The sequence below is a fragment of the Etheostoma spectabile genome, chromosome 24 (genome assembly GCF_008692095.1).
Source record: "Etheostoma spectabile isolate EspeVRDwgs_2016 chromosome 24, UIUC_Espe_1.0, whole genome shotgun sequence".
NCBI lineage: Eukaryota > Metazoa > Chordata > Actinopteri > Perciformes > Percidae > Etheostoma > Etheostoma spectabile.
This window is the reverse complement of record NC_045756.1, coordinates 6,541,773-6,568,752: the sequence shown is the minus strand read 5'-3', so window position 1 is coordinate 6,568,752 and position 26,980 is coordinate 6,541,773. Positions and strand designations below refer to the sequence as shown.

General features: G+C 42.0%; 2 protein-coding genes across 2 annotated transcripts in view; both read right to left on the bottom strand.

Annotated features, from left to right (window-relative positions):
* Positions 1-15,531, bottom strand: part of appa (amyloid beta (A4) precursor protein a) — a 31,979-nt gene extending 16,448 nt beyond the window's left edge. The window contains 2 exon segments of the mRNA XM_032506327.1: positions 1,696-1,863; positions 15,290-15,531. Coding sequence (XP_032362218.1) covers positions 1,696-1,863; positions 15,290-15,349 — 228 coding nt within the window. The 5' untranslated portion in view covers positions 15,350-15,531.
* Positions 15,532-15,761: 230 nt separating this feature from the next.
* Positions 15,762-24,283, bottom strand: cyyr1 (cysteine/tyrosine-rich 1). The gene is made up of 4 exons (XM_032506336.1): positions 23,888-24,283; positions 20,148-20,247; positions 18,889-19,049; positions 15,762-16,868 (listed from the first exon to the last, which is right to left on the bottom strand). Exons 1-4 carry the CDS (start codon positions 23,973-23,975, stop codon positions 16,735-16,737), a joined length of 483 nt encoding a protein of 160 aa, XP_032362227.1. The 5' UTR covers positions 23,976-24,283; the 3' UTR covers positions 15,762-16,734.
* Between the last annotated feature and the right edge of the window lie 2,697 nt (positions 24,284-26,980).

Genomic DNA, 26,980 nt, shown 5'->3' with positions numbered 1-26,980 from the left:
TTTTGCAGTCGACTCTTCTATTCAGCTTTGGGTAGGAAAATACTCCTTATCTCAATTTTTCGTTTTAATATTTGAAATTCTGAATGTTAAAACAATTCGAACCCTGGACTTAAAGCTAATGATGTAAGCATTTGTTTAATTATCCCTGGATTTGTTACCAGCGGTAACAATGGAGACCTTATCCTGCTTTGAGTCGGTCTTACATGCTTTTCAGAGAAATCACCACCTTTGCTTATGAGAAAAATCCCTTTCACAATTGTGTATTTATGCAATGACAGCCTACACCACTGGAATATTCTCCAAAGACATGTGGTTTAGTGGTTGGAGGAGAGCAGATTTCTTTGGGCAAACACAGTGATTCGCGGTGTTATCGTTCTGCATTTGGTTTGGTAAGCTTCACACTAACTAATTTAAGCTTTTAAAGTGAAGTCACATGGACTTAAGCAGCTTGTTTATCAAGCTGAGTTTCGGCATAATGTCACCCTGCCAAATTGGGGATTTTGTTGAATAAAAACTAATCTGTTTGCGGTCTCTGTAACCCATGATGGACTTCTGTGCTCTTATATTCTCTCACTCCAGCAAGAAAACAATACCTCTGTCTGCCCTTTAATATCCATATTACTGTTATTTTGTGTTGTTGGGTAAGATTGTCATGACAGACACACATTTTCAGGCACTTTTGCATTCATTTTATTGGTACCCCCTACATTTGAAAATAGACACTACCGGTCAAAAGTTTGGGGTAACGCACAAATTTCCATGCCACTCCATTATAGACATAATACCAGCTAATCTGAGTGGGTGGCTGATCTTTAATGCAATATCTACATTGCCCATTATCACCACCATTGATCCAATGTTCCAGAGGCACATTCTGTTTACTAATCTGATATCATTTAAAAAAAACTAACTGAGGAAACATTGGAGAACCCTTTTGCAATTATGTAAGCACATAATGTAATTTGAAAACTGCTGACCGGGTTAAAAAAAAAACAATGCAACTGACCTCAGCTGGTATTCTGTCTATAATGGAGTGCAATGGAAATTTCTAAGTGACCCCAAACTTTTGACCGGTAGTGTACCAAAATAAAATTGCAAATCCACTAGAAAATGAACGATGTTACACTCCAATCGTGCTTGTTGCGAACCCCAGTAACATATTCTGCATTGCTACCCGCTCAATCATCGTAATTTCGCTCTGAGAGTCAGCTTAATGGCTAAAATGTAAATTATCCAAACCACAAATTCAACAAAAAAATGGCATTACTATAACAATGTATCATTTTGACTTATTGCTCACTCAAAACAAAATAAACATTAAGTAATTACTGTTTAAGTATTCCATATATCACAGCATATATGGCCAAATGAGAGCCATTTTCAAGGCATGACAGGCACTGAAAATGATTCCAAATGGTCAGGGCGGAAATGACCTTTCCTAACCCCTTCTGCTACCAAAAAGACACTAGAGTTTTACCTTCACACTGTTATTTTTTCAATACTATCCTGACACTCCATATCTATTCCCCCACCCTTTGTACACCCATTTTAGGGTTCTTACGACAAATACATACAAGAAAGATTGATTAATATGATCATGTAATTTATGACTTAATTGATTCCACAGGGGAAAATAAAAAGGTGTACATAGGAAAAAGCCCACCCCCACACCCCACACACCCACCCACACTTTACCTCCTGGCAGTACTGCAGGATGCCCTCCTTGGTGCCGATGCAGCTCTTGGTGCCCGAGGGGTCCGGCTCCCACTTGCCGCTCTGCACGTTAATGTGCATGTTGAGTTTACCGCAAAACATGGCCACCTGGGGCTCTGCCAACAGACCCATAGAAACATCTGTAGGCACCTAGGGGTGGGGAGAGACAAGGAGAGAGATTTACTGAGATATACAGCTCATGTTAAACTCCTAGAGCACTTACACTGAAAAATGCGAGGCGGATGCAATTAAATTTCATTACTCAGATAGAGGGTGGCGGGGAAAGGAGAGGAGATTAACGTGTTAGATGAAAAGTAAGATGAGGTGAGCTGGTTCAACATGGTTCTAAAGAAGAAGGGGAATGCCAAAGATGAGGCATAAGCAAATGAGGGTAGTAACAGGGTTTCCTCTCCCAATTCCATAAACATTTTGAGTTTCAGTTCTATCGTTCTACATTCAAATTCTACACTGGCAGTGCGAGCATCATGTTCAATGCCTTTGTTCATATTTGCCACTGGATGCTCTCAAGTGTGCAAAAGACTTTGCTGAAAAATGCTGGAAAAACAGTGCAAAAAAATGATGGGACATCAAAAATCAATAGCTTTGGTGGAATACATTTTCTCAAACAACAAGAATGCTGTTCATGCGCACAACTGCCCTGTGCAATACCACTTATGGGAATAGTGTACATCCCTGTGCCCATGCCGGCTTTTTCTTAGACAGTATAGTGTTTACATAACCCTCTGATTCATGTTGGGTTATTTTCTCTTTTAGGGCAGCACATAGTGAGCACAAGAGCAGGTTGGCTGGAAGCAAGGAGAGTGTGAGGAAACGTGTGTTTGTGTGTGTTTGCGCGCAAGTCTGCCTTTGGCATGTATGTTTTAATTTTTGTGTTAATTTCCGTGTTGGTTCTGCGTGTGAGTGTGCCAGTGCTGTCTGCCTGCATAAGGAGGTTTTGTGCTGAAGTTCCCTGAGGAGAGGAGGTGCAGACAAACCACTGAATGCCTGCATTGTACAGGCAAATGAACTAGAACAAAATGGGAGGGAATACGAGGGGAAACAGAGAAGGAGACAGAGGGAGGGAGGAGAGGGACTGTTGCCATTGTGTGCTCCCTAATCTTGTTAATGGTTTTGAAGGCCCTGGCAGGCAAACAAATGTTTTTTGTAAGATGGATAGCATATTTTTTCCTCCAGACTTTATTCTTTTCAAGCAGCCAAGGGCACAAAAACCCTCTTCCAATATGAGAATAGCTGATGGGGGCCATTAATTTAGATACATTTTAATCTTAAAACTTAAATCTTTGGATCGATTTAGCAGGCATGCATCTATGGAGAGAAACTTTATTAGCTTTCATTAAATTCAATGTATACACATTGACTGCATTTATACACTTGTCAGAAGAAGAAGATTGCGTTCTCTGGTAATTTTATATTTTAGTGTGTGCCTAGTATTTTGTCCTGCCTTCATAGGGGAAATATAATATATTTATACATTTCATGCTTGTTAAAGCCTCTCAGAACGTCACCACAAATAATTCCAAAATGTGTGAATTAAAACTGATAATTTGTAAAACAAACCTGGAGTGTGACAAGCAAAGAGAAAGCTAATTCAGTGACAAAGTGCATGAGTGGTTGGAGTCACCCCTCTGGTTTGGTGAGTGCATCATCTATCTGTAAAGTCAGAAACTGCAAAAATGACAGTTTGACTGGACTATCTACTACCAGTAAACACGGGGCTTTGCTTGAGGGTCATCATGCATTGTAAAGAGTTGGTAAGGAGCACTCAATAAAATACTCTTACAACGTACACCTCAGTATGTAATCAAGCCTATCTATATCATTTAGTCTTTCTGTATGAATAAAGGAAGAAACTGCCAAAAACATGTACTAATGGGTTCAACCATCTACTGCACTCAAATGAGGGTAAAAGATCACGGATCAGCTCACGCTTCCGTGGGTCAAACATGCACCTGCAAAGTTCACTTCCCTTACAGGCCAACGTGATGAGCCGCAAGCTGCTGTACAATCCCCTCTTGCCACATCCCTCCTCAGCACAACACATGGCAACTTAACACTGGTGGACATCAGTCTTGACATTAGGCCATCTGCCCCACACAGGGTTATTAAGAGTATGTGCCGCTCAATTCCCACACTGCCATCTGTGACTGAGCAGCGCTGACAGGAAAGATCAAATCCCATCCTGCTCATTGATAGCTTAACCCAAGGCAAAGTGAGAGCAGAAAGTTTTCAAATCTTTAAAAAGACGTGTGCATGTGTGCTATCTTTTAATTAACTCACTTTCTGGGTGCACAGTTTCCTTTTGACCGTATCTGCCCACCCTCTGGCCTCTCTCTGTCACTTACTGAAGGAGATAAAGCAACATCCTCTCTGCTTGAGGCATAGGTAGGCAAATCTGTGCAAACTGCTCGCTCACATTCAAATTCTTTGTGTCATCCTCTTTCGGCTGGCAAATCATATCCTCGCCAATTGCTCCCTCTTCTCCTCCCTGCCTCCCAGCCTCTCCACTGCCCTGTCTTGTGCTGAAGAAGAATGAGGGGGAAGGGAGCGGATCGACCAAGCCTTCGCTGCAAGCTTATAAATCAGAGTCCCAGGATGATGGCGAAGGCAGGAGCGGGAGGAGAAAGTGAGAGAAAGAACAATAACCACAATGGCGAGAGACGGGAGAGAGATTGGAGAACAGATGAATTGGACAATAAGCCTTCGTGCTTGAGCAGAAGGTCAAGCACTCTGTGAAACAGGAAGGCTGTGGGGATGGAGGGCCCAAGACAGAGAAGGAGGCTGACCAAAATCATTTAAGGCTTCAAAAATGAAAAGATGGGTAATTTTGCTGTCAGAAAGAGGAAGGCCTGATTTAGAGAAAAGGGATTTTCTGTTTTCTGTCAGTTAAATTCAGTGTCGACTACATCAACATTTTCTAAAAGATCCTCCTGGCAAACAGTGCGTGCCCCTGATTATACGGTGAACAAAAATAATCACTGCAATCACGGATGGAGAAATAAGGTATTGCACACAATCACCGTTTTGCAAAAAACTCCCCAAGAAAAGGAAATATAAGAACAGTATGGTTGTTTTTTGTTTTCAATGCTGGGAAGCTAGAATCTACCCTGAGAAAGCAACAGATGGACTAAAAGGCAGACTGACAAATAGTGAGACACTCGGCAGCAGAGTGTTAGACACATGTATATTATAGAAGGAGACACCAGGCTTCCCTCCTTTCCGTCTCGCTCCGTCTCTATCCTATCTCAGCTCTGATCACATTTCTGCCAGCCGGTCATGGAGCAGGGAGGGGAGGGAGCAGTAATCTGGGCACTGAGGATTAGAACGGCAGCCTGGTCAAGAGAAATATCCCCCTTCGGTCTCAATCTGGCATGATAGCCATCACCGGAACGATAGCAAATAAGCCAGAGGGAAAAGGAGGCTGACGCTATATCAGATTGACCCCGAGATGATAGCTCAATTATAAGGCAGCAGAAACCCCAGTCACACGTTGCTTGCAGTGCTACTTCTACCCAACACTAATTACAAGTGATGCAACTAAAGCACTGATCCATCAAAAATGTGCAACAGCTTCTTGCCACTCTTATGAATCATTCTAATCAATGAAAGACCTCTATACTTTGATGGAAATCAGAGCAATAAATGGCAGTCGACAAAGCTAGCAAAGTCATAACAATTCCACAATAAAGAGATTTGCGGCAGTGTAAGATTTAAGACTGTGCTGATGTGTGCTACTTACAGGGGGGAAAAAAAGCCTGTCACGGAAAGAAAATACAGACTTAAGCTACTGGGCCTGCTGACCACAAAATCAATTTGCACATAGCCCATGTCCAAGTTGTTAAAGCTTGGCATGTGATGGCGGTTTATAAACACTACAAAGCGCTCAACATCCTCATCATAGGAGGAGGAAATGGAACTTTTTAACCCTGAGGGAGGCACAAAAGAGGACAAATACTAACAAAACAAAACAAACAGCCAATCCAACAATCTAATAATGCAATACCAAACAAAGTTTGTAGTAGTAAAGAGATTAAAGTCAGATTATTTGCCATTATAATTTGCTGAGTGGTTTGCTACCCCAGGGAGGTTTATGATGAGCTCAATGCTGCAGTTCACATGAACCGGTGTGTGTGTGTGTGTGTGTGTGTGTGTGTGTGTGTTTGTTGCACCCATTTGAAATAAGTTGTTATCAGACGGCTGACCTACTTCCACAGTTCCACCCAAAAATCACATTCTGGCAAACCTTCGACACAAGCAACAGGATATTTGCTTCATCATCATGAGTAACTGTCATAGGTTCTGGGTTAAAGGAATACTCCAGTTTATTTTGAATGTCTAAATTTGTATTTTAAAAAGGGGCACTCACTTTTGTACTACTAATGTGGTTTGGATTAGAGCTGAAAAAATAAGTCTAATCAATTAGCTGATTGGCAGAAAAGTGCAAATGTTTAGCTCAATCGATTAAGCTTCGGCAGCAGTTATTTTTAAGTAAATCTGCCAAACTTTTAGATTGGGACTGGTTTTGTTTGTTTGCAACCTGTCCGAGTGCTCATGTATCTCGCTTTGTAATACGGCCTTGTAGCCACCTCAGAGTTCCCAAATCTCAGAAATTACTTTACAGAGTACAATGTTATCATAACTGAAAGAAATAATGAATCTTTTACAAGTTTGCCTCCCCATTGACTGAGTTTCTGCCCCTCGCCTCTCAAAGGCAACAACATTCTCATCGATCAATGCAACTGCACAGCACTCCCCATGTGTAGGACTTTGTAAGACATTACTCTTCTTCCTTTATGTAAATTGCCTAACCATCATAACACATCTCAAAGTCATTGTGTAAAGGGACTGTAACACGTACTGATGTGTGTGAACAAGCACGCTTATAGCTGGCGCAGTCACAGATGTGATCAGCGGCAATAAAAAGCAGAAAAAAAAAGGCAGGAAAATGTTTATTACCCATTTAATGTAAATGGGGGGTTTCATAAAAAGAAATATGGCATTGCACGCTTACAAACTGCAAATAAATTCATTCTTACACGCGCGTATCGTCTCACAGAGGCTGAGAAACAGTTCAGTTTAAGCGCACACACAATCTTTGAAGTCTCCCCATAACCGCTGGGCCTGCGGTGCTATTAATTGTACAGTCTTATCTGAGTGGCCCAGGCATGCCATTGGGAGCTGGGGGGAGGGTGTGTTAGATCATCTCTCATCCCACAGGGAGACTCCCCGGAGAGCAAGATGTGTCGCAGGACACACACACACACAACACACCACAACACACACACAACACACAAACAACACACAACACACACACACACAACCACACACACACACACACACACACACACACACACACAACACAAACACCACACACACACCACCACACACAACACACACACACACACACACACACACACACCTGGGACAAAGTGAACCAGAAGATAGTGTCAACTAGTGAGCGTTGGAGATGGTCAACACTGGCTCAGATACACAAACACTATGTAGAAGAGATAGAAAGGCATCTCCTCCTGCAAGTGGCATTAACACAATCTAAATAAGGCCTTATTGTGTTATCATTGGTCGCCATTAAACATTTACAACCAAGATAACGTGTTGTGTGATACAACCAACCTATATTGCTTTCCTTTGGGTCATTAATCAATCAATTGTGGCAAAATTGAGCACAAGCCCAGACTGTCTGTGGGTTGTTTACAAGATGCATCGCTGTGGGAATTGTTTGCTTAGCTTGGGATGGCTGTGACGACTGAATTAGAAAAGACTGGCGAGGTGACAGGAATGCTCAACGCACAACGCAGCAATGCTTATGCACACGCACACACCTTGGCAAGTAGGCCCTGCTGTTACTTAAAACCTTTGGATCGTCTTTGACTGGACTTAAAGTGTGGGTGCAATGCTATCACAGTCTCTGTGTATGTGTGTGTGTTTGTGTAAAGCTTCCTGTGCCTGATGTTTGAGAAGCAGATTTAGTGGGTAGTGCGTTTCACTGATTACAGGGCGGCTGGACCCTCCTCCCTTCCCCTCACACTCCCTGCTGGACAAAAGTTTAATTACATATCAGATGTAAAACCAAACAGAACTCCTTTGTCAAATGAATAAATAGCGGGGCAAAGCAGAAACTCTGACCTGAATATGTTGTGAGTTAAACATAAAAACTGGGTGTGGGATTGATTGCTTGTAGTTTGGGATCAAAATTGATCTCACTAATTGAGCTTCTTCCAAGTCAAATGACAAATCAATTAAAGGATTTGCCTCGCATCTGAAATCCACCAGACCGATCTAGTACATGCTCCGTTTTTGTTTTTTACTCTAAGCTAATGCCAGCAGTCCTCGTCTTCAAAAGGTTTTCGCTGAATCTGTGAGGAGAGTTTGTTTGAAGAATTATCTTCATTCATATTCAACGTGATTAAACTTTGTCTGGGGGGGGGGGTTCCTCAAGAATTCTCTTTAAAATCTGATTAGAAGTGTGTAAGAAAAATAGTTCTGACTTCTGTCAACTTAATTTGTCTAGACGTGATGGAGGGACTCTTGGTTTCCTTAGTTATAGTCACCATGGTTACGGAGTGTGCGCAACCCCAGGGAAAGGTCTGTAATAACCTCCCCCTGTCATTGCTGTGGCAACCTGAGGCAACACCATTATCCAAGTCACCTGGGAGTAGAAATTTCATCATCAGGTTGGTTTGCTTGCTCGTGAGGAAGCGCGCACGCGCGTGACCTGCATGCAGGTGTTTTTGAATGCCTAAACGCAACCTTAAACCAGCCTAATGGTAAGCTCATTCAGTAACGGCCTGCCTCTCTGACCTCACTGGTAACCAGCAGGGAGTCACTCGGCAGTGGACCGCAAACATACACGAGAAAGAAGAACAACTTTGCTCACCGTCCTCAGAAAACACTGCAGAATTCCATTTAAAAAAGGCTGAAATTAAATATTGGGACCAGAAGCCTAACAGCTGTGTTTACAGCTAAATACAAATTTACAGCTGATTGTGAGTTGAGTGTTGTGTTACTAGGAGTCATTGTGAATCAGGGCCCTGGGGTGCTGATGGGTGTGTATATCTGGAATTGCCATTAGTGGTTACAAGCACCACGTCTGCACAGGTAAACTGGGAACACAGCATTTCCAAAAGGAAAATAATCTTTCCTGAACTTCATTCAACCTTAGTTTAATTCTAAATCAAATGACTAAATGCTATAATTATTCCTTTGAAATCATCATTAATACCAGCTTAACAAGAGACAATTGGGGTTTTCCTACAAAGCATACTGTCAATTCAAACATAAGGGATTTTCTAAACAATGGACACACACAGAGAGCGAGAGAGAGATCTGCAGCACTCCTGTCCACTATACAAACACAGGAAGTCTGCCTTTATCATGGAGACCAAACAGGAAACAGATCCAGAAATAGCAAGGCACAGTCAATAATACCGGTCCATTTTCAGACACAAATCTCCATCTCAGCCCTCTCTTCTCGATTGCACCACACAGTCCATGGCATTTCAAACAAGTGTTCTAATTTCACACTTGGACTCCGAGAGGACTTTTCATCTGCAATAGATGACGTGTCGCCCGCCTCAAAGAAGTACTAGTTTCATAAACCCTCTGAACTGTGACTCCCAAGCCGAGGGCATGCAGCACATCAGTAAAATACTGTGCAGACGACACAGCGTTTCATAAAAATGCGAGTGTGAGAAATTGTTCTGGTGGAAAATGGTAAAGAAAAAAAAAAAAAAAAAAAAAAGGAGGGAGAAAGGGAGGAAAGTGAGAAGAAACAACGGGAATAACACAGCAGCCTAGTTATGGTCCAAGTACCAGGCACCTGGGGAAGACTAGGGCAACCCTGAACACCCAGGACGGTGAGGGGAGACATGGCAAGAGAGAAGTGAGAGGACGAGGGGATGAGCTGCAACCTCTGCAGGATTCACAGACATACTGGCTCAAAGCGGTTCCTCTGTGTGCATCCATTTCATGGAAAGAATAAGCGTAATGAAAAGTGGTTGGAACGATGGGAACCAGTAAAGGAAAGAGAGACCAGCAGGAAATACTTGGTTTCTATTGATTTTGATGGAAAGATTGTGTTGGACTCGTCATATTAAAACGGCTGAAATTAAATAAAGAATTTGAAATCAAAGGAGTGTTTAATTCAGCTCATTGACCAGTAAACCAAGCAAATACACCAAGGGACATACTTCTACTACCCTAATTGTGTTGCACTTTGACCTTTTGGTCGGGAACATCAGCAGCATCTGGCACACGTCTATAGTTGGCAGTGGCTAGTGAAGACTAGTAATAGAAGTACATGTTCTTTTGGAACTGTGCCTTACAAATTCAATTCAATTATTCATTAAGAACTATAAGCATGACGATATCTGGACGTTATCACGTCTATAGTTTGTTTGCTTTGGTCCGAATCAGTTGATGAGTTTGTGAGCGATTTCCCAGTGGTTCGGTTTAGTTTCACACCTGGAAAAATCCAAGCCCCCTCAGTTATGACACTGGGCACTGATTGTATTGAAAAAGACAACATTATGTAACGTATAGGACATAACTCATTTGTAAATCCTGTCCAGATAGAATTAAAAAATATTGGGGGGGGGGGGATTTCAGCCTTTTCATTTGACAGGCAGGTAGGAAACGGAAGAAGAGGTGACAGACATGCAAAGGTCTCCTTGCAAATAGGGATGTTGTGACTATACCGTATGCTACTTAGCTACCAAGACTTTCATAGAGATGTATTTACTTTGTTGCATGTTTTTTTGTTTGTTTTTAAGAAGAGAGGTACTAAATGTGCTGTATGCCACTCAGAGTTATAGACTGACGGAATGTGTGAAGCCATTTCATATCAGCATGACCCAAAATAAATGTCAAATTCCCAGGCACAAAAGTGGGAGCAGGACCTCTGGTGTGCTCCTCACTTATGACTGAAAGCTTCGAGGTGAGCTGGCATTTCTTTGGTTCATTACACCTCCCCTCTGGGATCCAACAGAGAGGCACAAACGGCCCGTTGGAACCGCTGCACCATCAAGTCAAACACCTCCAAGTGCTAGGCGGGCGGGTACAAGATGTGATACGACGACATACTCGTGAAGCGATACATCATCTTATGCCGATTGCAGCACCTTCCATTAGTCACAGGGGAGTAAATCGACACGTACACACTTACATTTATGTAGCGACTCGTCCGTCACACTCTGATGATGTTATGTCTGTGTGACCAAATCCAAGATTAAAACTTGATTGTATTGGCTTTGGTCAGATTATTACAGCATGGGTCATACCTCAGTGGAAGGTCAGTCAAACACGTACAGCACATCACAACCTTGACTGGGACACATGGCAATTATGATAGAGTTGTGGCCATGAAGGCATTGGTGCCCTAACAAGAAATGGCAGGCACATGGTTTCTAGATGGAGGCTACGTGTGTATAGCTTCCTCTTTGATGAGGTGACAGCTGAACGTACTCGGTGCTGCTGCTGAGTAATTGTGCGGGTCAGGCCGACTTGTTTTTCGGCTTATTATTCTGTACCAACAGCTGCTTACTCAGCAGCAGTGGAATGAAGAGTACGTCTTCGTGGCGCACTGCTGATATTTACAGATGGAAATAACAGCCCAGTGGTGATCAATGGTGCTGTCCGGTGGGGGATTCGCTCTAAGATGCGAAGTGGGAGGGATAATGGCATGTTCCCTGATGTCTACCCGGCATTAAGGCGAGGATTGTTACATGTTTGACCTATTAGCACTAGTTATAAGCAAGTAAGAATGGAAGAGGCGAGCAGTGTGAAACCTTCACTGTTAATCAGAAAGTTTAACAAGCTAGGAGCGCCAGCTTCTTACTGTATATGCTATCAGATACTTGTTGGATCTAATCAAACTTTCTGGCATTTATCCACAGTATCTCATTCAGAGGCCAGGTTGCACTGCACAAAGCAGGCCTTTGAGCTACACACTGGCCTTTTACCACTGAAATAGCACTACCAGATTCCAACCATGCTTTGAAAGGGGGGGTGCTACCTTTCAGTAGGATTAACACTGTATGAACACACAAAGAAGACTCGGGACTGTGTGAGGGAGACAAAAATGAGACTCAAAACAAAATGCATAACGTGGAAAGGAAGCAAAGAAAAAGTAAACCCATCTTCAAATGTTCATGAACAGGGAAACTTATTTACATGCAGCTCCAAAAGACAACAAGCGCGTCAGCGTCCTCCCGTTTCCAGGGACAGACAGAAACAACAGTATCAAAAGGTCAGGAATTCTTTTCTCCAGGACAGAGAGGGGGATACGTGGGGGTTGGGGGGGGCATTAATTGGGAGCGCAGCGGTGTCATTGTTGTTGGCACAACCAAGATGGACAATGTGTGCGGTTTGAACAAGAATATTTCATACTGACATTATAATTTTTGGGTTTTTCATTTAGAAAACATCATTAGATCCTCAAGCCCCAAACCAAAAAATATTCAATTTACTAAAATAGAACTCCATAGAAGGAAAACACCAAAAATATGTTGGCAATTTTTTCCGTAAAATACTTTAACAATTAATCGATTATCCAAATAGTGCTGCTGATTTTCTGTCAAGCAACTAATCAATTACAATAACAATTTACTTATCGTTTCAGCTCAAAACCTACGTCAGAGCAAGCATTATGGAGTTTGATAGTGGGGGGGAAACACAACAGCAAACATCAGATTTGGGGTGTCAGTCTGTCGCAATAAGAGCAAAGACTTCTGTTACCAGGTCAGTCAACAATCAGAAAGAAATATCCAGATATTGAGAAACTGAATTATTTACTGACATACGCCTCATTTGACCTGATTTCAGCACACCCATAAGACATGTTGCATTTTGATTAACAGGTTTCTTTTGTGTAAAAACTCTCACAGCCCTTTTACTATCTACATACTGGAAGCCCTGGATTAAGTTCAAACTCATTCTCTGCTAAATGTAAATTACTAACTGAGGTAGAAGTATAGGAAATGGAAAGCAATAGAAGATATACTAGTGTCAGGCAGATTTTCTCCTTCAAAGAATTGAAACTGCAGCGTGAGCAGCAGAGAAGGTGCCAGAGAGAAACACTGGCAGCGCCAACAGGCATAATGGCATTAAACTCACTAATAAGGGGAGAGGGCTGGTCCGCCCCAGGCTGAAAGACTGCAGTATGCACACAAACAGACTGCCTGCACCCATCCAAGAGCCATTTCCCAAGGATTCACAAATACACAAAGGCTGGCATCCAACTCCCACGCTCCACACAGTGGGCTTCCTAGAGCGGTGTGTGTGTGGGGCGGTCAGGAAGGCTATAAACAAGCCTTAACAAGATCAAAAACTTGCAACATCTCATTTTCAAGTCTGATTTAATCTTGCTTATATTGCTGAACATTTAAACAACTTCTCTCTCATTTCAGCATTACTGCCTTTGACATTTATAATGTAAATACAGGACTTCTTAAGAAAGCAAAGCAATGGATTACGCACAAAGCCATTGCTTCGTTTGATGAGCAGCCCAAACTATTCATTCCAAGTACACTGATTATGGGCTACGTGCAGGAAACAAAGGTTGGCTGCCACATTTCACCTGATTTGTCTGAATAAAAAAAAAAAAAAAGTTGACCTGAAAATCGCCAAGACAGCAAAAAACAAGTGGCCTAAATAGAGTAGGCTATAATAGCCGTTGTTTGGCACTATAACACATTTACTGTATACAAGCTTTAATTGTTACAAGCAGAGATCCCACAGAAAACATTTAACTCTCCTCCTCAACCTCAATAGGTCCTCCCATGTGGCTGCTGGGAATTACAGTAATGTATCCATTCTATATATTCATATCACAGCATTAAGTGTTGAAATCTCTCATGGCGGAGGGGGGGGATCTTAGTTGAGAAATCCCTAGGTATACGTTTTGGGGTGTTTTCCAGAGAGAAAGAAAAAACCTTGAAAAAAAAGGAGGAACTGAAGCTTTACTGCTACACATCAAGAAAATTACACAACTGAAATCGTGACATTATAACTATGGGCGCTGTGCAGAAAATGGATGATTTGTTATTAAATAACTGCGATTTTGTTTTTTTTATTCAGTGGCGAGACCAAGTACATGACGTGTTAAAGTATATATTTTTGCAGAGTGATATACTTGGCAAAAGACGGTTGGAAAATGGATGAGCAGGATTGAGTGAAACTGAGTCCACTGTAAAGACATTATTTAAGGCCACGTTATATTTCCAATGTGCCTATTATCACCACACGATGGGTCAGAAATGAGCTCGAAAGGCAACAATGATAAAGCTCCTGTTGGCTTCCCAGTTTCCCGACCCTCGATAAATGCTGCAGTGCACCGCCGCCATCTTACTTCTCCATTCTCTACCCTCTGACTGAAATATGAGGGAGAGCGTTAAAAATGCTTTCCGAGAATACCGTCAGCCCCACGGGTTCATTTACTTCATTTATGCCAGAATCTGGCGTCAAATCTTCATTGCGAGGCAAAGACGTCTCACTGACTTATTTTCATTCCCAAAACACGCCCACTCCCTTAAAATTCCCCCTCGAGATATGGAAAACGGGACAACATGCTTTGGATGTATTCCCTGTAATGACTTTACATGATAAAATAAACCCGAAATTACGTTGTGTAACAGCACCATTTGCGCAGTATTATCGAGGCTACACAATTTGTTGACAACCCCAACTTGTTTGTCACATTTAAAATAACAAAAGCAACTTGCTTCACGGTTTTACACAAAGGAAAGGGAAACCTTTTGGGTACATCTTTAAATTAATGGTGACGGACATTCTCTCCATTGTCGCAAATCTGTTACAACACAACCACAGGCTTAAAGGGATAATTTGCATGGGAACAAAACATTGCGGAGCATCGGAACAGTAAAAAACAAATACGCGTCGTTTGGCTAGCCTTGTCCTGTACTTGTAGGAAGGTTAATTACAAATAGAACAACGACAAATACTAACAAAATCTCTAAATGTTTACGTGGTGGTTATTACAACCCGAAGTTATCTTTGGTTCAGAAATACCAAGGTATTCACAATTGGTGTCAAGCTAGCTAGACTTTTACACAAAACTAACGGTTACAATTTTCAACATAAAACAATATGCAAAGGGTCCGCCGTTGATTTAATACAGTCAAGTAGCTAGCTAGCTAAGCTAAGCTAAGCTAACCAGGCTAGGACCTAGGGGTATTCCACTAGCTACACCTGGTTAATGTTAGGTCGCAGGAAAATAAAATGGATGAAATAGGACTCAGGCAGCTGACTCTATAGACTACATTTCGTTTTACAACCATTTGTTGTAGAATTACAATAAATTATCCTCGAATTTTTTAGTAACTTAATTTGATAGAATGTCAATTGCCTAGTTTATAATCTCTCCCTCGCTCCCACCTCAAACATATTTTAAGCTTTAGCTAGTTAGCTCTTAAGGTACGGTTGTCTAACTTCCGGTCTAGTTGTCGCTAACTTGACGCAGCTGACAGCAACAATATGGTGGAAATACTACCAAAAAAAATCGCACAAAAACTGATTTTCTTACCTCGGCAGCAAGAGCCGAAGCCGCTACAGCCAGCAGCAGAAAAGCTACTCGGTCCCCCATGTCGTTTCGCTGACACGACGCTCCTAAAGGCAGCGATTCACCGCACGGTTTAACGTTAGCGTCGGGAGAAAAAACGGAGTGCGTTGGGCGCCGGTGACTCCCGTTGTCTGATTGTGAGCGATACCGAGACTGCACAGCTGCTCAGCGCCTGATCACCTGACCACAGCAGAGTGGGATTCGTACGCGCACGCGCGCGCGCACATACACGTTATCTTTCTGACGCACGTGCATACATTTGATCGCTTACGTAGGCTACACCAGAATGCTAGAGAAAGGGCGACACTGAACGTGCACCTATATTCCCGTTTTTACACCCATTGCCCACACGTTATTTATCAGAATATGAAGAAATTGACACTGTCATTGTTCAAACGTTTTAATCACATCTTTAATTTAAAAACTATTAAAACAGAAAAGAAACACTTAAAATCCTTTACCTGACACATTATAACAGTGAAATCCCTTCCGTCATTCATAGTCATCCATCACATGAATCAGTCATAGCAGTGAGGTCAAATCACTTCCAATTAACCTACACACCTGAATTACTCTACAAAAGGCAATTTAAATCATGAATGCTTCACAATTTAAGAATCTCGCAAAGGCAGAACAAATTACAAATTTTCAACTGAACATGATGTGACCGGCCCTAAGTTCAGTTTTCACCATCTCATTGTTTCAAGTAAGGCAATAAAACCAGTTCATTACCACAACCCAGTCCATTCAAGTTGCCATTTAAGTCAGCATTATGCATTATGTTCAAGTCGTTGTGTCTACACATGACAGGTCCAGACCTGACTTGTTTCAAACAGCTTTAATCATCAACTTCCACCTCAAGTCACTGGCATAAATCAAAATTATTTTTTTTATTTTAAATAGGTAACTTTCCATAAAAGAAGAGTCTAGAAAGACTTTACTACTTCAGTGAAGTGAAGTTTCCCTCCACGCTGACAAAAGTGGTCTTCACCTTCTTCAAAGCGGTGCTGTGCCTTTGATGTGCACAGCCGGGACAGATAAGGATATTGGTTATTAGTGTGTGGGGGGGGGGGGGGGGTAACCAGCTGCAGGCTAGCAAGGCTAATACTTAAGTCTACCAGAATGTGGGGTGTTCTGGCCAACATTGTGTTAAATTAGGATTCATTTACCCAGTATTTGGTCCAGACTCCAGCAGAAATGCAGTGACATTTACAACTCGCAGGCACGTATGGCCACATGAACAATATTGCACTGGGCAGCCCCTTTTTTTATTTTTTAAATGTGGAAAGTTTGTGGGCCGGTTAAATTGTCTTTAGACGCCAGAGATGTACAACCATCTCCAGGTCTGGAAAACCAGGCCATGACAGTTTCTTCTGAGCCGGCCGGGGGATGATGTGTGCTGCAGGGATTCACTTGCGGGTGCAGCCAGGGTACGGAGGAGGTGGGGAGTAGTTGGCCGGTCGAGGCTGAGTTGGGGTGTAAGGCGGGGGGTGTAGCGAGGGAGGGTACATTTCGTAGTCATAGTTGTATGGAGGTGGAGGACCTGAGTTCAAGAAAGAGAAATAAACAAAGTTCAGCAGGTAGGTCAAAAGCATTTAGTTCCTCCATAATTCCAACTTCACATGTCCCCATTTTACAAGGAGTTGGATGGGACAGCTGCACTCTCTAGTGGTTCAACCAAGAAACCGCACTCTCTGGAGGAAGACTGTCTAAACCTGAGAAAGATTTAAAAAAAAAAAAATATGGCAGCAAAAAGTCCTTTTGTTGAACACAATGCATCTGTCTCACCGGGGGGACTTACATTATTCACTGAAACATCAAAGCATCAAAGATGAAAGAAAAGATGAATGGAGTTCGTCCAAGCCTCACGCTAAACCAAAGGGTTGCATCAGCAAAACCTCCCATTTATGACGCTATTGTTATTAATCATTCACAATCTGACATGTTAAAAGGAGGAGCTTTACTTCAAAATGTCTATAAAACTGTTGTGAAGCTCAATATGAGACCTAGCAAGATAAAAAAAAAAAAAAAAAAACTTCGTGCAGCAACTATGCATTCATATTGCACGGCTTTGTGCGTTTGAGCAACATGTTAATGTAACATGATCAGAGCTCCAGGGCACAGAGAAGAGTGCCGGTCCAGCGTAGCATGAACGTGATACACAGAGGAGAATGAAACACGATTAATAAATGATAAGCCCCAGAAAAAGCAGCATATTCCTGGAGTCACCGAGGACAGACTAATGTACCTGCGATGTGGGAACACTGTCGCAGGTTTGCTCCCTTTCAAGCAGCAACAGGGTGTAACAGACATGAAGACCGGAGTGGAGGGAAAAGAAAACCATGCTTACAGGAACCTTAGGTGGTTTTATGTGTGTGAATTACTTGAACAGAGCTCATGGTTAAGTGTAAAGCCTTTACATTACATGAAGTTTGCGTTACTTCAGGGCCAATTTGGATCCTGTAACACAATACAGCTATTCTGCTGTTTTCTTTTCATATCGGGGCGCCTGAGGACAGGAGATTGCTGTCATCGCTGTGGCAGAGTGGACCACTGAGTGTAGACTGTAGTTAACCATCATGTAGACACTGATAAATAAGCTGATAGTCTGATTAATTAAGCTGATAGTCTGATTAATCTTACTATATGAAGTTGGTCCTATGGCCCTACAGATGTATTCATTAGTTAAGGCGCCATTAGTGATACTGTATACATCAGTAAGGAGTTATCATTCAGCAAGACTTTCTTGGATGTCCTTTAACCCTTGTGTTGTCTTCCCGTCAATCATGAAAAAAAAGGTTTTTTTCAACACTATTATCATTTTTTTCTGACATTTTTGACACTTTTCCACTGCTGTGGGTGCTTTTTTTGGGATGTTTTTTCCAACGTGAATTGCTTTTTCTAATTTGGACATTTTCAGTGCTTACTTCCAAAACTTAAAAGAAACTGAAAACGGGTCAAATTTGACCCAAGGACAACACGAGGGTTAAAAGTGTGTGTAATGAATTGGTGCCACTTTTTTATTTCATACTAAGTTCATACGTTATGACCTATGCTTTACTAACAAACATTATTAACGCATACAATATCTGAAGTAATAATAATGAAGGACAACTCTTATTGTGAAACAATCCTTTGGCTGAGTATATCCTTTAAAAGTGTGTGTGACAGATAAGTTGATATCACTTTCTAATAAGCCCTATTTAATTTAAAAAAATGCTTTATAAGTTGTCACTAATGCTTTATTAATCTTAGTAAAGTAATTTATTCATGCTTCATACACCATCGATCAGTGAGTTTTGTTATAAAAAATTATTTTGGCTAGTGTGTGTTCTTTATGCAATCAATACTTTCTGATAATTTATATTTTAAAAGGGTTATACACTGTAACTACAGTAATTCTTTATTAGCAAATAATACATGCTGTGTGCTTTTAAAAATAATGGTAAGAAATAGTTTATAATGCTTAATATATCAGTAATAAATTCTTATGAAAAATCCTTTTTCCTCATCTATCTCCCTTAAATGTGTGTGTGTGTGTGTGTGTGTCTGTGTGGACTCACCTGGGTAGCCCTGTGTCACAGTGTTGATGTAGGAGGTGCTGAACACCCCGACCCGCGAGCCCCGCCCGTTCTTCATGCACATACACACGCACAGGAACAGGGCGGCCACCGCCCCCATCAGAAACACCACACCAAAAACGATACCAGATATGGCAGTGCCCCTGGACACACACACACACACACACACACACACACACACACACACCACACACACACACACACACACACACACACACCACACACACACACACACACACACACACACACACACACACACAGTGAGCCGCCACCCAAGTGTGAGAGGAGGCAGCTGTCTTGAACAGACATGCTCCCAATACTTCTGAGCTGCTGCTGCCATGGCGACGGACTACAGCATCTAATGGATCCAACTCAGCTGTGTGAAGTCTTTTCGCTTCAACAGCAGTATCACTGTAAAAGTGTGTGTGTGTGTGTGTGTGTGTGTGTGTTTGTGGATTCACTGCAGAGGCGTCTGTTAATTGGCACTTTTCAATAAAATAAACCAGTCGTCATTAAAAGGTCTGTTATGTCTTCATAGCCGGCGTTAGTCAGCGTGTCCGCATCAGCACCGGCTGATTTAACACGGTTACTCATTGACTGGAAGATGCTGCATTAACTGACCTTCATAAAAAACTGTGAAACAGGTAAACAAATCAACAGTGAAAACACCTTGAACTGTGACATTTCCCACTAATAATTTTTGCCTTTTGAACTTTTTTCCCTCAAAATACGAGAGCACTCGCAAAGTGCAAAATAATTGTTTTTCTTGATTACATTGTTTTTTCGGAAATAGCGATCTAAATTGGATTAATTGGGTTGCCGTACCCGTGTACTAACGGCTCCTAACGGCAGCAGGGGCCCAGGTTCGATTCCCGTCAGCAACCCTATGCTGCATGCCATCCCTCTCTCTCTCTCTCTCTCCCCTCTCCTGTCTTCAGCTGTCCTATCCAATAAAAAGCCCCAAAAATAATCTTTAAAAAACAGCCCCAATACAAACTATCTTGAACTTAAAGGAAAAAGAAGTCTGAGAACTAGGTGAAAGTGTTAAAGCAGCTGTGCTGAATCAGGGCAACCAGAAGTCAAAGGTCAGATCCTCTTAAAAGGGGGCTTCTGGCATGTTAAAAGACAGCTGTTGTTCTCGCTCATTTGAGCCATACTGCCAGACCTCTAGCAAACATCAAGGCGGCTGACAGACAATCAGTACGGGGTCTTATTTTGCTTGTGGTGGTGCGTTAACTTACGAGAGGACGTCCCCCACGTAGGCGTAGTAGGAGCAGCAGAAAGGTGGCGATCCATCGCAGCAGTACTCCATACAGCCTTCACACTGGGCTTTACTGCCGCCTGACACACACACACAAACACACACACACACACACACGTTAGAAGCTGCTAATGCAGGATGCTACATATTGTAACCTTGTACATATTGAAATCACCAGCAATTCCCTGAGTGCAAGTGGACTAAAAAACAGAAAGGGCAGCCATAGAGCAAGAGAAGAATCGTCTTTAAAGAAACAATAAAAGGTTGTTATATGGGGGATTTTGTTTAATTTTTTTAGATGAAACCTTTCATGGACTTACCTCAAAGCACACAACCACAACCAGCAGCCTCTATTTAGAGAAGCCAGTTGAGAAAAAAAGAGCAATCAATACCCGTGGAGCATCTGGGGAAATAGGAATTAAAAAGGATCTCTGCATTGAACTCACGCAGGGACCTGTTTTTGTTTTTGTTCTAATAAACCCGGCCTCCGCCTGTATTATTGGTGTTTTACATCAGATGTGCTTTATCCTTAGCAGTTTTTTTTCTCCCTTTTCTATTTGAAAGCACATTTGAAAACGTAGTTAATGCCTAAAACAAAGTCCAATAAAACGGCGTATGTGTATACGATAAGTTACATGGCAACTAGCAACCGTTGCCATTGAACAGCTATGCAGCGTTCCACTCCCAGACAGAGACGCGCATGACTTATTTTCCCACGTCCATACTGACGGAGGCAGCGAATTGGCCCACATGGCCCAGCAGCCGACTCCAAACTCAGTAGGCTGCAAACTGGCTGAATCTGACAGACAAGGCTCTGACACAGCCGGGGGAATTAGCACCTTTCTGAATTCACTGCATTACTGATGAGTCTGGAATATGGTTTATCTTTTTGGAATGTAATGGCATAAATAGCTGTAGAATGGGTTCAGTCAGGGCTGAGCAACATATTAATACATGAAGCTAGATATCATCTTGTAAGTGTTGTCTTGGACAGATTAGATTCGATTCAACTTTATTGTCATTACAATAAGGTACAAGGCAACAAAATGCAGTTTGGGTCTAACCAGAAGTGCAATAGCAGCAAGTGCAGGATATATACAATGGTTCCATAAGTGCAGGACATGGATATGTAGTGAATAAATATAGAAATGACTAGTGTTATAAACAGAATTTTTACGGATAGATTTGTCCTATGAATATAATATATAGATAACTAGTATTGTGAACAAGATTTACAGCTGGATATGCACTGAAGATAATATACAGGTGGATATTGCTATAAATAGAATTTTTACAGATATGTACAATGAACATAATAAACAGATGGTTGTTACTATAGCAGAGTTTACAGGTGAATATGTACTATGAATGTATATATAGATGGCTATTACTATAAACAGAATTTACAGACTTTTTTAAAGGCTCCATTTAAGTAATTTCCTGAACCCACCAGACTGTTCAAGCTGTTCCATTATTTGCCTTTACCCACATAGTTATTACATTAACATTACTGATGATTATTTATCAAAAATCTCATTGTGTGCGTATTTTGTGAAAGCACCAATTGTGGCACTCTACAACATTGAGGCGTTTGGTCAAAAATATTATTATAGATATCTGATTTTCTCCATACTGCCCAGCTCTAGGTTCAGTCCTAATTTTCAGCGTTCTTTTGTAAAAGTTTTCACATGCTCGTTGTTGGTTTGTTTTGTCAGGAGGATATCTTAACTACCCAGGACGATATTTGGACCAAACTTGGTGGACAGATACAAAAAATATAGAGTTTTGAGCTGTAACACTTTGCTGACTTTTCAAGCAAAAGTGATAAACATTCACTGGGTCCAGCTTCTCAGATGAAGCAATGATGAAAACAATTGTCAACTGTGAAACTTAACCGAGACAGACACTTGATTCTAGAAGATTTTTGAAAGACTGTCACATAATTTCAATCAGATTTAAGTGATGTCTTCGTGGGTTCATAGGGGCATTCCAATGTTACACACAAGTTTATTCCTTGTGGGGACTCTGGAAGTTTGAGAAACCCTGGTGCTGTGAGGCTGAGTTGCATTATGGGAAACGAGGATCCAGCATGTTTGGCGCTAAAAAATAAAAGCCAGGATATCAGAGGCTCTTGTGAGTCCCCTAACTTTATGGAAGTCCAATATTACATCACTGGGGTGCCGCTTTACCGGTAACACAGAGATGTGTTCAGGAGTCGATGTCGGTTACTCTCAAACCGTGCCAAGATACAGAAAATGTCAACTCTGTGCATGATGGACACAGGCTGGTGAGCCACAGTGCTCCAGCAACTGAATTAATTACTTTGAGTGGGAGGTCATTAGATTGGGATGCAGTATGACTGACGCGTGTTTACGTGGGGGTTCAATTAAAGATGATATAAGAGCTAGCATTTAGCAATTCTGCACAGATTCATGATCCAGCAAGATCATTTTACATCTTTATTCCCGCCACGGGCAGACGTGACATTTTCAGGATCTATTATATGCTTTTGTGCGGGTGTGTGATTAATGTAGTTCATTTCCCCCACCCCCACCACCCCCACCCCTTCCTGCTCTGCCAAAAGCCTCCATGTTCAAAAGCATTGTACACACAGCTGTGCCTCTCTGTGTACTCGTCTCAACCTGCTGCCAAGACACAAGCCTTTTTCATCTGAAGGTTTCTCTCCATGTGAGCTGCAATATTTAGGTTTTTCACTGTTGTGTGGAAGGTGGGCAGCTTTTCAAATGGACACTGCAAAGAAAACAAGCTCTGTGTGTGTGTGTGTGTGTCTGGCTGTGTGTTTCTGCTAAAGATCTGCTGTCTCTCAGCAATCACTCACACTCAAATGACGTGTGCCTGGAGGCATGTATGTACATTTCCAGGCTTGGGTTCACATACCGGTAGACAAGTGTTGCCTTTTAATTACTGCAGAAGGATGCAGTATTTCTCAAATAAATTGCACAGCTTTATATAAAGTTGGGATAGAGTAGAGAAAAAGTGAGTGTGTACACCTTTATTCTGCAAATTAAGTCTTTAAAATCTAATTTACCGGTGCACTGCAAAGTTTTTTTTTGGCACTTTTAAGACAGAAAGTGTTTTTTCTGCACAAAGCAAGTTTTGATTGATGTTTCCTTTATGATGGAGGCCACAGTCCACCCACCATTTTAGATTGATCACTTACATCCCTGCAGAAAACCAGTGATCTCTCCATGTAAAAGGCCTACAGGAGGTCCCACCAGCAGACTGCTGGGGCTCCGTATGGGTGGTCCTCGGAGGTCGTGGCTCCTGTCTTTCCACACTCAGAGAGAGTCAACGTCCTTTACACCCCCCCACCCACCCAAAACACACACACACACATTAGGCCACCCGCCCTACCCCCTTCACAGCACTGCACCGCAGACTTGACTCAGTTTTAAAAAGCAGTTCCAGCTGGGGTTTTTTTTTTCTGTTTGGTGCGTGTTTAGTTTGGAGGAAAACGCAAATAAAGTGGTGTTTCTCAAAAATGTCATAAATTAAAAATAAAATATACACATCCTAACATCTTCACTGAAGGATTTTCTTGACTTTGTCAACACTCCAGCAGCCCATGTGAGTCTGGAGGAGTCCCATCATTAATACAACACATAGAAACGGGACAATATGGCCATGTGGCCACTTAAAAAAAGGGGGGGGGGGGTTGAGGGGGAGAAGAGGATTTAAACGGATTGTCCCAAAACTCACCGGTGAATAAACAAAGCAGCAGAGAGTTCCTCAGCAACTTCCATGTGAGCGCCTGCGTCCTCCTCCTCCTCCTCCAGGGGGTTTCCATGACCCTTCTCTCCCCGTTGCTGTTAATTTCTTAACCAATGGCAGAAGATAAGAAAGAGCGCTTCTTCCCAGTCACCTATTTGGCTCTTTCATGAGCATTGTTGTGCCTCACCTCGAAAGACAGCAGCACAGCAGCCCGTTGTAACTTTGGGTTCCTTTAATGTTTCCCCCTGAAAAGTTCAGCTCAGATTGTTGGTCCGCGTGTGCGCGTATTTTCTGTGGCTGTTCCGCGTCTTCCCACACCTCTGACTGGCTGCTGAGGTTTTTATTCTATTCTACTCCCCCCACCTTCCCTCCCCTCCCCTCCCCCGCCGGTCCCAGCTTGCTCAAATTACCCTGTTGAATTTCCACCATTACACTGAGGAGGGAGGGAGAGGGAGAGAGAGAGAGAGAGAGAGGGTGAGAGAGAAGAGAAAGAGAGGGAGAGAGCAGTGTGAAGTCAGCCACAATATGAACAAAAACAGGTTGATATTTTCAAAGTAAGACTCTAATTGACATGGCGGGGTACATTTTTTTTTTCAAAAACTCAAATAAATGTATACATTTCTAACAGGCTTTGTCAAATGATTAATTATAAACATTTAAAAATATGTATAGTAGATTGAAAGTGTATAGTGTTAGTATGTGCAGAAGTGGTCACAGCAGGCCTACAGTACAACCCGTAGTATTTAGTTAAAGTCAGTCTGCGGTCATTTGGGCTTTTATTTTGAAGGCATAATTACCTGTTTTCTGGTCATGTTTTAGTTATGTGTGACAAGCTTGCCGCAGCCTGAGGAAACTGCCTATGAATGGGTTTCTGCTTTAATTTGACTGCCTTTGGTTTCTGCTTCACGTGCTGCCGTCACATCACGACCTCGACCACGAAATAGGAGTCAGACTATTATAAGGTGGCACATCATGTCGCTTAGCACGTGTGTGTGACGACAATTTACAAATTACAGGAACAAAAAACAACACGTGATGCCCTAGTTTCTTAGGTTAGGTTCCGGGAGCCGTTATGTCAGGGATGGGGTATGGTGAAGACTAGGACACAGCCAATTAACACGTCTGCAACTCAGAGGTGTAATGTCAAAAACACTAAACAGACTCATTAGACCAGGGGTGTCAAACATATGGCCCTAGGGCCGCAACCAATTGGCCAAATGGTCCAAGCCGGCCCAAAGAAGTCAATAATTCAAATTTTTCAATATTCCTTCCAGTTATTGCTTCCTGGGGGTCTCACTGTCCTGATAATAGCAGGAGGCCCCATGCTGGATATGCTACTATAGATCCCACATGCTCACACACAGACTGCTGTAAGGCGTAGGCTACTGCTCATGAAGCATGACCCGCCGGTGGAAAATGTCTGACAAAAAGGGGGAAAATGGACACACTTCTTCAGTATGCTTGGTGCGTTTCCAGAACCTTCCATTGCTCAAGGAATATAATGTGCCACAATCAGACTAATGTCCTTTTCCATCCTGACCAGAATGGAGTTAAAAACTAAGACATATTGTTGAAATTGCACTTGTTTTTCCTAAATTATATCAGTTTTTTTTTTTGTAAATGGATTCATCTTGTGCCCCTTTACACTAAAAGAAAGGGACACATTTATTATTATGCACTGGTTGTATTGGTTCAGCCAACTTTAGATCAAATTAGGCTGTGATTAGGCAAATTAGGCTATGAACTAAAATGAGTTTGACACCCTTGCATTAGACCAAGGACATACATACGAATCATTATCACATTACACTTCCAAGATATGATTCACCCATATTTGTTTTTACAGATCTGGTCAAGCTTTAGGCCATAATGGATTTACGTTCTTAAATGTGAATGTGGTTTATTTCGAAGTTTTGAAAACTGGTTCACATTTGCCACGATTTAAACCAACTTTAATGGGCAGCCAAGGGTGGCAAAAAAGATGAAGATAATTTAGTTCTCGGAAATGCCACCCACATTGAGCAGTGGTGATTCATAATGCCTTCCAGATGTTTCTTTTAAGCTGTAATGATGTGATGCTGAGACACGAAAAAAAAAAAAAAACTGGTAAAAAAAAGTAGGTACAAGTTTCAATCCAGGCGTACATTTAGATGACGATTGTGTGTTTTTCTCTGTCAATCGTAAAGTCAGAACAAAAACATGCAGGGTACATCCTTGCCCACGCCTGTTGTTTAGGCTCACAGAGTCTGCTGACGTATTGTGCTATTATGCAAATTACAGAGATGGCCAATCTTCTCCTTAACCATCCATAATTATGGGATAATGATTTCCTTTGTGCTGCGGTGGGAGCCGACAAGGCTGGAGATCATCTTCCTCAGGGCCCAACAGGAAGTGCCACACAGGCTTGTGGTCTAGGTACTTTCTGGTCCCCCGCTGGGGTTCAGAAAGTTCAGAAGAGCTGCCTGACCACAGAAAGTGTAAGCTAGGAAAAAAAAAATTAAAAGACAAGAAGGTAGGGATTTGATCAAAATGCCCCTAGGCAAAAATACATCACTGACCTTCAAACAGTGATTTCTGCTTCATCAGTCTAAAAAGTAGAGACAGTACATTAAAATTCAGTTCCTTTCATGGATTCATCACCGGCTTATTGTAGCTCTATGATACAGTGACGGCTTGTTTACCATGCACCAAAAAAAGTGTATTAGTCTAGATTTGATCAGAGCAATTTAAGAAGCGGATAAAGGCGTCAGAATGACCCAGCGTGTCGTGGATGTGTTCAGCTAATTCTCAGACAAACATTTAAAAACTTTCAGAGAGTTGGCTTAATGATAACAAAAGGATATTAGATTTTGGTTACATTGATCTGGGAGAAGGAATGACAGTTAGGAGATATCACACACAGCAGCATGAGGCTTTTAAGTATGTCAGGTTAATAAGACATATTAGCAGGCCACCATATAGCTTTTTAAAGTATATTTCAGATTCAAGGCCTAATTACAAACCAGGGGAAATGTTGCAACTACCCCGCAGCCACCGAGCTGGGGCCCCTAAAAAATTGATTAGTTCATTTTTGCTCTCTAG

Bases quoted from the DNA above. Each gene is read 5' to 3' on its own strand.
- cyyr1 (XM_032506336.1), bottom strand. From the start codon at position 23,975: ATGGAAACCCCCTGGAGGAGGAGGAGGAGGACGCAGGCGCTCACATGG. The intron at 20,248-23,887 runs GTGAGTTTTGGG...TGTGTGTGTCAG, and splicing joins GCTGCTTTGTTTATTCACCG to GCGGCAGTAAAGCCCAGTGT. The intron at 16,869-18,888 runs GTGAGTCCACAC...TCTTGAACTCAG, and splicing joins TGTGACACAGGGCTACCCAG to GTCCTCCACCTCCATACAAC.